This window comes from Cucurbita moschata, unplaced genomic scaffold (genome assembly GCF_002738365.1).
Source record: "Cucurbita moschata cultivar Rifu unplaced genomic scaffold, Cmos_1.0 Cmo_Scf00025, whole genome shotgun sequence".
In the NCBI taxonomy this organism is placed as follows: Eukaryota; Viridiplantae; Streptophyta; class Magnoliopsida; order Cucurbitales; family Cucurbitaceae; genus Cucurbita; species Cucurbita moschata.
In genome coordinates, this window is record NW_019268541.1 from 1,010,026 (window position 1) to 1,023,414 (window position 13,389).

The following is a 13,389-nucleotide window of genomic DNA, read 5'->3' on the forward strand; positions in this document are numbered from 1 at the left end:
GTGACACAGTTAGAGACCCATATGACTGACTTCTCATCCTCCATATCTTGGATTATAATTTTGTTTTTTATTCAACTTTTTGTTTAAGAATCCGAGAAATTGCTGCTTAAGCTTCAATGTCCTAATAATTTCAATCAACGACTTGTTTGTAAATATTGGATGGGTCAAAATCTTCACTCAAATCGCCGTGGAAAGATAACAGGTTTCCTTTTCTTTTATCCCAAAAAGAAAACAGTTTTCAAATACTTATTAATGATCATTTATAGAATGATTAAACTGCCTTATAAAGTAGTTCGTCACAATAAGAAACTTCAATATTCTCGATGTTATAGCTTCAAATTAGCGTACTTTTATATTAGTTTTTAATAGTGTATATTTTTTTTTTGAAAAATTGATCGATGAATAAGTTTGTTAGCTTCATTATTTTTAAAAGTCATGTTCTAGCTAACATTGGTAAGTCACTTGCAAAATCTCGTGCAAATTTTCTGATCTCAAATGACGAGAGAATTTTAGATAAATGAAAACGTATTATTCTAATCTATCGACTTAAATCGAGAAATTTGGAGAATAATAAAAAGAGACAAAATTACAAAAATTACAAATTTGGTCTGATGTGTGTTGGAAATGATTGTATGTTGGGAGAGGACAAAAATGGAAATGAATCGAGAAATAATTATTAAAACTCGAAATAATGTCTCCTTTTTGTCCGAGAACTCAAAGAAAATGGACAGAATGGATATCTTTGGAGTCATTAACATTAGTGTGTTCTAAATTGATTTGATTCATACTTGGATTTCTTGTCCCCGACCATCGAGCCTTCGATCTTTGAGATAACAACCGATACCTTATTTATTGAATTATGTCATATTTTCAGCATACATGAATTTTAAGAATCGTCGAACAAGAAATGAAAAGCAAAAGTTAACTTAACTGGTTAAGATATTATATCATCGACTAAAACTGTCATAAATTTAATTAGTCGAAGTGGACAATTAATAAATTAAAAAATTAATTTTTTTTAGTTCAATAATAACGAAGAACACTTTAATTATACTATACAGAAGGTAATCACATGGGCAAATCATGAAAGAAGAAGTTAAGTGTAAAGATTAGATGAATATTAGTGAGCTAATCTTTGGTTTAGAATTAATTAAGTTGGGTAAACGTGGAAGGGCGAGTGAATAAATTAAGAAATAAAAAAGGGGTTGTTTGGCAAACACTTATTCGAAAGGGCCATTTTTGTAAAAGCAAAGAAAATTGAAGACCACTTTGTAAATAATAGATGTAGACATCTATGGAGGACCCACCATTATTGAGAGCACTTCCCTTTATTATTATTATTATTATTTTTTATTATTTTTTATTTTTGGGCCCACATGTTCTTGAAACACTCAACGCTTCAACAAGCAACGGAACATATCATATCATATCATGTAATCATTTGAGATAAGTTTAAATTGGTTATTCATTTTCATAAATGTCGTATACGATGCAAAGAAATGTCGAAGTCATTAGTTATCAAATTTGGATCTTTAGCATGAAGCGTTACGAATATATAAACAATCTTTTTTATGAAAAGAAAAGTACAACACGTGGAGTAAACGTAATTGAGTCTGCCCACTAAAAAATACATGTTAATTAACGAGCTATGGTCAGTTTGATAAATAGAACGGTGAACACTTTCTGTAAAACCGACCAATATTCCTCTTCCACCACTCTTGCTATGAGCTAATACCACTATGTATAACAAGCCTTATATCATCATCATTATCATTATCATTTGACGAATGAAAAGGCTCGAGTACACATATGGGGTCGTTCGAAAACCTAATGGGTATTCTAGGAATTAATTAAATATATAAATGAATACCGAAAAAAGAAAAGTGAATAAAGTATTATGACCAAACCCATGAGGTCGTTTTCAACCACTTTGTCCTTTCCCAATCATGTGCAAATATGCCATAGATCTAAGTTTCAATCTCTCCAAGCTGGACACTTTTTTTTTTTTTTTTTTAATTATTATTATTATTATTATTTCTAAAGTTATTTTATTTATTATTTTTTGTAATTTTTACGTTGTCTTGTCTCTGTATCATTGCCTTTGCTTTGCTTAAGGCTGAAAAGGGACAGAGGAAGAGAGAAAAAAGCAAGGCAGATGAATAATTCCCACATCTGACTTCCTCCACACCAAGGTACCTCAAGAAATCTTTGTCGTTTGCGTGACGGTGAAAATTTGAACTTTTTTTTTTTTTTTTTTGACTCAATTATAATAATTAAATACTTAAACACGTTCAAGTTGCCAATATATTCATAAATTCGTAGATGTAAATTGTGGCTATTGGTCGGGACGTAAAATTGTAGCCAATTGCTACCATCACAATTAATATAAGAATCCACTTCAAAAAAGCATAATCAAATTAACAAGCCCGTATGAAAAATAAAAGTTAAAGTTACTGGTCCGTATCTATTAGGACCATCTATTAGTTTTATGTTTCGTAGATCCATGAATGTTTAAAAACGTTAAATAACACATTGCACACAAAATTGAAAAATGTAGAGACTTATTAAATACAAAAATGAAAGTTTGAAAATTTTATTAACTTGTTATAATCTAAGATCTATTTAGTACAAAACTAAAATTTATTGACCCATGATGAATGTAAATACTTAATATGCATAAGAAGTCCTGAATTTTATTATTATTCAATGAAATTTCATATCAGAAAAGACGATGAATCAGACAATGGAGGCTCAGCTCATGCAATGAATAAGCAAAAATGACAAAATTTAAAGCTATTTGAAGCAATTCAATCTCATCCACTCCAACCACGTACACATCTTTTCATCCACATTTGCCCCATTTAAATATCCATCCACATTTGCACCATTTAAATATCCATTGTTAGATGAATACGATTCTCCACAATGGTATGATATTGTCTACTTTGAGAGCTATCCATTGTTAGATGAATACGATTCTCCACAATGGTATGATATTGTCTACTTTGAGCATAAGCTCTCATAACTTTGCTTTGAACTTCCCCAAAAAGTCTCATGCCAATGAAGATAGTACTCCTTGATTATAAACTCATGATCATTCCCTAAATTAGCTGGACTTTCATCCAACATTTGTGGACTCTTCATAACTCATAAATCCAATTACTATACCTTAAATATTCAAGGCATCTTTAAATCTTTCTATAATTTTGTGTCTAACAGGAGTTTTAACTTTGATATTTCCTAAAATTCACAAGTCTACTAAACAAAAATTTAAAACTTTAAAGTTCCATTAGTTTATGCCTAATAGATCAATTGATTTATAAAAATTTCAAATAACCAAGAAGTTCATCTCCCTCACCTAACCCAAACTCCAATGGACCTCCATCTAGACTCTAGCTAGAGCTACAGTAGACTGACAAAGTGGTTCATAAATTCTTAGACGTGAAGGGCGACTCTTGGGCGGTGAACCACTGAGGAAATTCTCGTGGAAATTGAGCCTAATTGTTGTCTGGACTTTTGGAAATTTCAAAAAGGTTCACAATGATGAAAGGAGTTCATCTTTCTTAAAAGAATAATAGAATCGGATATTTTGGTATTTAAAAAAAAAAGAGAAAAAAATAAAAAACCAAGTGACAAGTTAGTCAAACAAGATCACCTTTCATCAATAACCTAATACAATTAATAACCTCTCCTCTTCTCACATATTGCTGAAGAAAATTAATTAGCTATGCTGAAAACAGTTCCAACAGCAACATGGAATTTCTAAAGAAAAAGAATCATAAGAAAGTAAGAGGCATGGAGAAAAGGTATTCGTACCGATCAGCAGGTGACATGTGCGTGCCTATGATAGCTGGATCGTTAATTCCGAGCTGGGATGCATGAGACAATAACAGTAACAGACGCCCCCTTTCACTCCAGTTCATCTAGACATAAGTCGGGTGCCAGAACCTTTGCTATCATGTGAAGGATATCATCGTATCATCATCTTCATCTAGTTGTTGTTTAAGCTCTAGAAGAAGAAAAAAGGCTTCAAATATCCAAATAATTTACTTTTCTACGATGTCCTTGGGATGGTATAATAGCCTTAGGAGGTGCATATCTAGAGTGAAAGCATGAGTGCAGCGACTGAAAAATTTCCCAACTACAACTAAGAGCTAGCTCACTTATTAGGATCAAAATTTTCAAATCTTATCTTGAATTCTTCAGCCATCTTTGTTTCTTCTTCTTTTGAATGGGTACAATTCCTCCAATCAGCCTTATCAGCCATGTTAAGCAAGCCAGCTAGAACCTGCAAAAGGTTTCTCGGTCACTTTTTTACCATTCTCACGAAAGAAGTTCCATCCGTTGTTTGACAAAGGAAGGCTGTCTTGAAATTGTTGGGAATGATGAGATTTTCCAAATCTTCGTTTTAGTCCCCTTATTATCATTAGTATATATATTTTTTCCTTTTAAACGGTGAAAGAGTATGAAAGACTTTACAAATTTGTGAATTTTTTAAGCTAACCTCGCGTCCAAATTGGGCTGGAAATATCTCTGTCTCCTCAATAACATGCGATAAGGTTACACATTCAGGAAGTTCAGCATAGAAGAAACTGCGATTACTATCAAACTGAGTCCTCAACGATTTTCTTCCTTCACCAGGAGCATCTGCTGCTGAAATCAAGTGCAACAACAAAATAAAGGGCTGGTGGAAACCATAAAATATCTTCAACTTCATGTTCTACCAGACAAATCACAATAGAAATTAGGCAACATCAAGTTGAAAGTTACTTCAGCACAATAATCTTTCAATCAGGAAAAGATGCTAGAAGCAGCAATATCACGTCTCATCCATGCAAGTGCATAGAAATTCAACGATTTTATTAAGAATCTAGAAAGGTATAAAATTTCATCAATTATTGGAAATGTACATTCTTTTTAGTATTATGTATAATTATTCTGTTGCGGGGAAGGGATCCACCTCAGGACGTGGAAACAGGACCAACATCAACCATAAAACCGGATCCAGAAAGAGTTGGGAATTTGATATTTAGATAATAATAACATCAACTTACATTTAGAGGCCACGAACTTAAAGCCCAGCTTTTCAGCAGCCATATCAAATATGTTCTGAACGACATGAGATCTAGATGTTGGAATAGGAACAGCCTAATATCAAAACACAACTAGCTGGGGTGAATCACCAAAATCAAGTCTACTTAATCATAATATTATTCAGCAATATGCTCCATAGACCAAATTAATGTTGTAAATGATAAATTTCATAAAGGAAAAGGAAATAGTACCATAAATTATTTGATTATTTCATTTAAAGTGATAAATACTTGATCTTAATACATAAACAATTTATCTTTTAAGAAATCTGGAAGTTCATTCGCTATTTTCTGTTTGCAAATAATTTGATTTGATGCATTAATTAAACACAACAGCAAAAGTACGCATCATGAATTGGTCAACCATTTTAAAGTTGGAAGTACTCCGGTGACAAGGAAGAAATATTTAACGAACGTCTAACCCTTTCGTTTCATTCTTGATCGAGGATGGAGTATTATTGACCCATTAAGAAAGCCAAAGCGCACCATCATAATTTCAACTTTCGAATTCCAAGGATGGTATGTATAGAGCAAAGAATTACCTGAAGATTAGCATGAGTGCTACGCTTTGAAACCCACTCAAAGAACACAACTTCCTTCCCTTGACTCTTAAAATACTTCCGAAGACAATTTTGGAGTCTATTGATTTCAGTTTCAAATTCTGGGCCTAGAGAAAGGGTATTTGGAAAGTGCTCTACAGGTACAATCAATATGTGGTCTGGAACAAGATGTCCTTTGGCCAGTGCACAGTAGAAACTCTCACCTACACTGACTATAAGATGTGACTCTATGTTGGGACTTGACAAACAAAACCAGCATTCTTTAGACCTGCACCTCAGTCATAGAACAGAGAATAAGTAAGCTTAAAATATCTAATCAATCAGTTTGTTGGGATAATAAATTAATCAAGATAATGAACTAAAGACCTGTTGGTTCCAGCATTTCCAGATCTCCTCTTCCCAGACTGGCTGTCAACTTCATTCTGTAAGCTGTGCTTGAAGCTGCAATCTGGACCCCTTTCGCATTTTCCTTTATTAAGAAAATCAAAACAAACACCTCTCTGGGATTGCTCTCTTGCATCCATGTCATGATGAAAGTTACATTTCTCTCCACGTGGACAAGATCCAGAAGAAGTAAACTTAAAACAAAGCTTGTTACCATCTGCAGTTCCATATTTTTGTCGTTTCTGAGACACATCGTATCTCCAATATTGCGATTCAGAAACACTATTGCTGGACCTCTTTGCAGAGTCTGAGGCTTCAGCTTTTCGTTCAGTGAGTGTGTATGGAGATAAGGTAGTATTTGGAGGCTTCATGCTAATTTCAGCGGCAGACATGGTAGATGATGGGATGGGAGAAATTGCATGAATAAATTTCTGAGAAACAGGTGAATACAGCATCAGAAATGAAACTCTACGTTTCCTGTGGGGGGAACCCCAAACCATAACGTACCTGTTTCTCTTTATTTCCTACTGAACCAAGACCTAAAAAGCGAGTCACATGCACAGCATCAACATTAGAGTAAGGCTCTCGAGCATAAAACACTCCTTTTGTTCCTGCAATGTGGTAACTAAGAAGAAGTATATTTTATCATTTCGGTACTTAAAGATATGTTCTAAATTCAATATTATGCATGTAGTGGGAAACTTCTGCTCTATAGTTTCATGACAATACAGCATATACCAGAGGCAGCAATTGAGCCACAAGAACTTAATCCATATTTAATAGGCAGCTTAAAAGATCTGGATATAAAATTTCCTACAGCTAAAACAAAAGAACTCCTACCAGAGACATTAATTGAGCCATAAAATTTTGGTCCCGAAAATGAAATTGAGAGAAAAACTTGCATGCATGATTACCAATAGCAAAAACAAAAGACTCCCGTCAGCATCTGAGAAACAACCAAATTTCTTTTCCTCCCGTAATCATTCTTCTTTTGTTTTACCTTGATAAAAATAGGGTTAACAAAATAATAATACTACTAACCCTACAGCATTAATGCATACAAAACTCCTGAAAACTGAAATTAGAATGGAAAATAAGTATCATCTATAAGACTGAGATAGCGAAAACACTTGTGCCTCAACTCTAGTTGGACTGTAAAATTTAATGGACAATAAGCACGAGATAAAATTCTAAACCACTGACAACTAAATGTCATATTGAAAAAGTTCACCTGCACGCTGATATTGATTAAGTTATGTAATTCAATTGACAACTTACAAGGTACAGAGACTAAGACATCTAGTCATTTCCAATCTAACATACCGTGGTTTGATCTCCACAACTAACTCAGAGACGGTAGAATCACTTCCAAAGGGATCTGAGACTCCAGGGGGGATATCTGGAGTTGCTGCTCTATTGGTAACCCCAGTTGGCCATTCATTTGTGTGATCAATTAAGGCCATCAAAATTTAAGAGGGGAAAAAAAATCATGAACAAATTTCAAGAGCGGACAAGAAGATGCCTACTTATAAAAATGAAGGATATGTGAGAAACAAGTCAATAACTCCAGGTTCCTCAGCTATTGCTCGCAAGACATCAACATCATCTTGAGTATATGTTCCAAACTGAAGACCATCTGAAGAACGTCTACCAGATAAGTATGTCAAAGACAAACCTACATATGAAAAATCAATCAGCAGATGAAGAAATGAAAAAGATGCACTCCGTTTTGTTCAAAGACATTATATTAGAACGATAGATAGCATTTAGTGCTTTGAAATCCTTGGTTCTAAGAGGATCCAAATTGAAAGTTTCACCAAGCTTCGCTTAGCTATTCTACACTTAATTTGTTATTACAAACAGAATGGCTCAACTATTGAAGAACGACCTACGTTTCAGACTGGAAGACAATGATACGAGTTGGAATTCTGTTCGTTAGCAAAATGCATTTACTAGAGATCAGATTTCTAGGTCCTTTATTCGAAATGCGCAGTGTATTAATAGTAATTCATAAATAAATAAATTAATAAAGCCTTGATTCATCCTCGTAAGAGAAATTCGAATCATACCTTGTAGCGTGAACTTCCCACTGCCTTTCAACCAGTGCAGATTCGCGCAAATCTTCAAGCCATCCATTTTAAACCCTTGATTACCCGAGTCTCTAGATGACGCCAATAGAACCTTAGCGGCACCGACGCCATAGTCTCCAATGAAGTACGTGGAAAGAGGGATTACTGATCGACCTTCAACATAATCCATGAACTCGTCAAGCTGTTCGGTTGAGTCCGGAAAAAACTGGCCAACACAAAGAAGCGCATCGAACGGACCAGCCGATTTGTTAACCTATAGTAGCACAAGTGAGCTCATTCCAGTTAGCAAAAAAAAAAAAAAAATAGAACGAGAAAACGAAACTAGATCACACGCTGCGAGAAAGAGAAGAAGGAGAAGAAGAAACACCGAGACGACGCGCTTGTAAAGCTGGTTGAGACGGCCTAAAACGTCGCCGCAGAGAAGAATTCTCGGAGGAGACATGGTGAACTCCAGTGCCGGCTCGGTGGTAGAGAAGACGGAGACTGAGTGCCAACTGCCTGAGAAGAACGATAAAATAGATTGTTGGCCCGCCCATAAAAACCCTGAATTGGGCCTAGGCCCAACACTCAATGGACCCTGGAACTTGAATTTGAGAACGATAAATAGATTGCTGGCCCGCCCATACAACACTAAATAAGGCCTAGGCCCAACACTAATGGACCCTGCGACTTGAATTTGAGAACGATAAATAGATTGCTGGCCCGCCCATAAAAACACTAAATTGGGCCTAGGCCCAACACCAATGGACCCTGCGACTTGAATTTGAGAACGATAAATAGATAGCTGCCCCGTCCATAAAAACACTAAATTGGGCCTAGGCCCACTACCAATGGACCCCTGCGACTTCAATTTGAGAACCATAAATAGATTGCTGGCCCGCCCATAAACCTTATATTGGGCCTAGGCCCATTTCTGAAAACGGCCCAAATGACCGGTGGGCCCATCACTAGAAGAAGCCCAACAATGAAAAAGCCGGCCCATTTCAATGTTGGAAGGAGGTTATCCAAGGAAGAGACCATTTTTTTTGGACTATATTATTGTATTTCAAATTATAATTTTTTTTTTGTAGATATTATATTAATTAATTAATTCATCAACGTCACATAAATCAATCATTTGTTCCAAAACATGAGTTTAATTTTCAAGATAAAATTCCGAATTATGGACATTAAAAAATAATATTATGTCTCGTTAAAATAATAATAATAATAATAAAATTAAAAAAAAAAAAAAAAGAATATCCGTGGGTAAATATTTTTATTTGTTTTTTAGCATTAGAAGGTAATTTTGACATATTTTAAAAAAGATTCTCTGTAGGATTTTCTGGTCCATCATAGTAGATATTATACTGACAAAATCTTAATAATTAATGTTTTATTTTATATTATATGCTCATAAATCTAGCTACCGTAACCACATATATGCAACTCCAATGTCTTACCATTTTTGTAAATAAGGGTTTTTTTATAAAAAAATATATATATATATATATATATATATTTTAATTATTATAGTAAAGTTACCTTTTGGTGTAATTAAAAAGATAAAATATTATATAAAATTTGGGTTTTAATTTGAATTAAACGGAAAAAAAATCTTACGTTGAAAAGAAAATTTTACCGATCTTCTTTTGACCTACTTTAATATATTCTCATAAATAGGGATAAGATTTTGTCTATATTAGTCGAATCATTTAAAAATTTCATTTACGTAGAATATTTCCTAACAAATATTTATTTTTGTCAACGTTGTAATCTACACGATATATATTAATAAATATATTCAACTACTCGAAAGTACTTGAAAGATTGTATTTTTTAATGAGTCTACTAAGATTGGTCTAACAAAAGGACACGAAAATCTTTCGTTTGGATATTGCATGGGTCAAATTGGAAGAAAGACAATTCGTCATAAATATTTGAGTTGTCCCGAGAAGATATCACTTCTTTGAACTTCTTAGGGTTTTTAATGACAAACATTATCTGGACACGTGCTCGATTTTTTACCATTATTGATTTGTTGTATAACGATAATTAAAATTTATAATAAGGTACGTTTGGATAAGATTAAAATATATATATATATATAGTGCATTATATTATATGGTGTGGATGAAATAAATTTGAAAGATGGATTATAAGTGTCCAAAAAAAGTGGATGTTTGTGAGAATCAGTCACTTTCCTCATCTGTCAAACTGAAACATAGGCCCCCCAACTTCATTTCAACTCTAACTCATGACATCTAACTACAATTTAGGTCACGGGTCTAGAAAATCGGAGTTTGTTCATATATGTTTGATCGAATAATCGAATCTTCGAGACCTTCTTCGACCCCTGATCGCAACAAATTATTTAAACTCTAAAAAAGTTAAAACGGATCATAAAAAGTCTCGACGCAGGCGAATCAGAGTAACATCTTTGACATCATACTGTTATCGAGATATGGGAGAAGTTGATATCAAAGTTTGGAAAAGGACGTAATGTAATGTTAAATTTGGTAAGAGAAAAAGACAAATGACAAGTTGTAAAGAGAGAAGCTAGGAGTAGTGGCGTTTTCAAAGATCCAAAAAAACAAGACAAGATCTTGAGTTCGATTTCGTTACCCCATTTGATATACTATGTTACGTAAATCAACAACCGATATATATATGCGACCTGAATCGATTATTTGATAGGAGAGATTTTGGTACTTCATCAAATCTTTCCAATTCTAATTTCTATAAAGGAAGAAGAGAAGGACGAAGAAGAAAGAAAGATATCTCTTGAGTGTTGCACAAAATCTTTGTGTTTGCCATTTGCTTAAAACATCGCACATTGCCTTCAATCTTTTGCCTAACCAAATAAAGTAGGCTAACTCATAAAAATAGTATCTTTGCTTTCAAGAACACAAAGATAAACACAACACATCTAAACCCATCTTAGATTTTTTGTTTTTTTTTTCCAATTTCCTTCTAGATTTTGTAAACCCAATTATGATCTTCCTTATCTCTTTTTAATTAGATAGTTCGATATCATTAATGTGAGATCCCACATTGATTGAAGAGAGAAACGAGTGTGAGTGAAGATGCTCGGTCTCGAAGGTGGGTGGATTGTGAGATCCCATATCGATTAGAGAGGGGAGTGAGTACAAGCGAGAATGCTGGACCCTGAAGAGGGGTAGATTGTGAGATCCCATATTGATTAGAGAGGGGAGCGAGTACCAGCGAGAACGCTGGACCCTGAAGGGGTGGATTGTGAGATCCCATATTGATTAGAGAGAGGAGCGAGTACCAGCGAGAACGCTGGACCCTGAAGAGGGGTGGATTGTGAGATCTCATATCGATTAGAGAGAGGAGCGAGTACCAGCGACAACGTTGGACCCTGAAAAGAGGTGGATTGTGAGATCCCACATCGGTTGGGGGAGAACAAAACTTTTTTTATAAATGTGTAGAAACCTCCTTCTAGGTGGCGTGTTTTACAATCTACAGTCCAAAAAGAACAAGACCAGCAAGAACGCTAGACCCTGAAGAGAGGTGGATTGTGAGATCCCATCGATTTGGGGGAGAACGAAACGTTTTTTTATAAATGCGTGGAAACCTCCTTTTAGGAGACGCGTTTTAAAAAACCTTGAGGGAAAGCTCGAAAGGGAAAGTCCAAAGAGAACAACATCTAGCTAATAGTGGACTTTGGTTGTTACAACTAATCTACGGTCTATTGTCTAGATATGACTACTAGCCGTTTGAAAAAACGAGCCCGGTGAAATGCATCCTACTCCGCCAAAGAAAGATGGTGGAGAGTGAGCGAAAATGGTGCTACCTTAAAGGATGACTTTGACTTGAGGTTGCTCAATGAAGTCTTTAGGTGGGCAATAGAGTCAATTTGATATAAAGTAATTAATTTGCAACCCCTTATCTATGGGTCAAAAACAGTAATTTTTTTGTGGGTGAATTCATTTAATGTCAAGTAGGTGAGATAGTTTGATAGATTAAGAAGATTTTTAGCTAACCTATCACTATCCATAGTAAGATCACGCTCAATTCGATATTCTGAGATTCCACATTGGTTGGAGAAAGGAACGAAACATTTCTTATAAGGGTGTGAAAATCTCTCTCTAGCAGAAGCATTTTAAACCCATGAGGCTGACGACGATATATAACAAGCCAAAACGGACATATCTGTCAGCAGTGGGCGTGAGCTGTTACAAATATGCTCTCGAGTCACTCATGCACCTCTAATTTACTCGAACATCACGTAAGATTAATTAGACATAATTTTGAAAAGCTAGTTAGCTAGTAATTCATTCAAAACCCAAGTCGACAAACAAACCTAGAACGAGTACAAGTCAACGTACCTAAATTATTCGATGATATTATTTATAAATGGACCATTATAAATGTGAAAATAGGAATAAAATGATGGAGAAAATCTTTAGGGTAAGATTTGATTTTGTTTGAAATTCCAAGATTTTTTTTTTCATAAATTTAATAATTCATAGACATATTAAAAATAACTTAAGGCTAAAAATATTATTTTTTTGGGATCAATTTATAAAACGTTTTCCATGCACCTTTGACAAAAAGGGCAGCCTTTTTATTGTGCCAAACTTGTGACCTAATTTTAACCCTTACATAAGACTATCCCTACATATTTAGGGTAGGTTGAAAAATACCCTAATTTTTTTTTGTTTTTTTAGTGTAAAAAATTATATCGTGAGTAAATATTGTCCGTTTTGACTTGTTATGTATCGTCGTCTACCTCACGATTCTAAAACGCATCAGTTAGGGAAAGATTTCCACACCTTATGTTCATAAGAATGTTCGTTTCCCTCTCCAATCTATAATTATGGGATACGTTCGAGAAAAAAAAAAAGAAAAAAAAAGGATGCACATTATAATTATTTAAGGGGCGTGTGAATTAGGCCAAAAAGAGGCATGTGAATGATTCAACTTCAAATGGCAAAAGTCTTTGACCTAAAAATCTCACATATAGAGATGTTAGGCAATCTCCAATATATGTTAGCATTCATACTAGCGCAAATGCACGAGATTTTATTCGAAACTTTGTGTATATTAAGCACAACGATCTTTTAGTATTGAACTAATATAGATATTGTTCGTTTCTAATGTGAGACTTTGGTTGCATTTCAATAGCAATGTTTGGTTGTTCGAGAATAATTCTAAGTTGGGTGCCCACTTGAAAAATTTCCGTGTTGTGCCATGTTTGAAGAATTATCCAAAAAAAAAAAAAAAAAAAAAAAAAAAAAAAAAAAAAAAAAAAAAAAA

General features: G+C 34.3%; 1 protein-coding gene across 2 annotated transcripts; it reads right to left on the minus strand.

The window, feature by feature from the left end:
* Positions 1–3,637: 3,637 nt before the first annotated feature.
* Positions 3,638–8,630, minus strand: LOC111461416 (zinc finger CCCH domain-containing protein 64). 2 transcript variants are annotated; one of them, XM_023104928.1, is made up of 10 exons: positions 8,495–8,630; positions 8,107–8,380; positions 7,583–7,712; positions 7,361–7,480; positions 6,545–6,662; positions 6,020–6,468; positions 5,636–5,921; positions 5,055–5,148; positions 4,505–4,650; positions 3,638–4,288 (listed from the first exon to the last, which is right to left on the minus strand). In XM_023104928.1, exons 1-10 carry the CDS (start codon positions 8,567–8,569, stop codon positions 4,160–4,162), a joined length of 1,821 nt encoding a protein of 606 aa, XP_022960696.1. In that variant the 5' UTR covers positions 8,570–8,630; the 3' UTR covers positions 3,638–4,159. The 2 variants fall into 2 exon arrangements, with proteins under 2 accessions (XP_022960696.1, XP_022960695.1); XM_023104927.1 differs by having other exon boundaries at positions 4,505–4,653.
* Between the last annotated feature and the right edge of the window lie 4,759 nt (positions 8,631–13,389).

Excerpts from the sequence above, each read along its gene's own strand:
- LOC111461416 (XM_023104927.1), bottom strand. The coding sequence starts at position 8,569 with ATGTCTCCTCCGAGAATTCTTCTCTGCGGCGACGTTTTAGGCCGTCTC. Across the intron at positions 6,663-7,360 it reads GTTGTGGAGATCAAACCACG|TTACCACATTGCAGGAACAA; the intron begins GTATGTTAGATT and ends ACTTCTTCTTAG. Across the intron at positions 4,654-5,054 it reads TAAGTTCGTGGCCTCTAAAT|CAGCAGATGCTCCTGGTGAA; the intron begins GTAAGTTGATGT and ends ACTTGATTTCAG.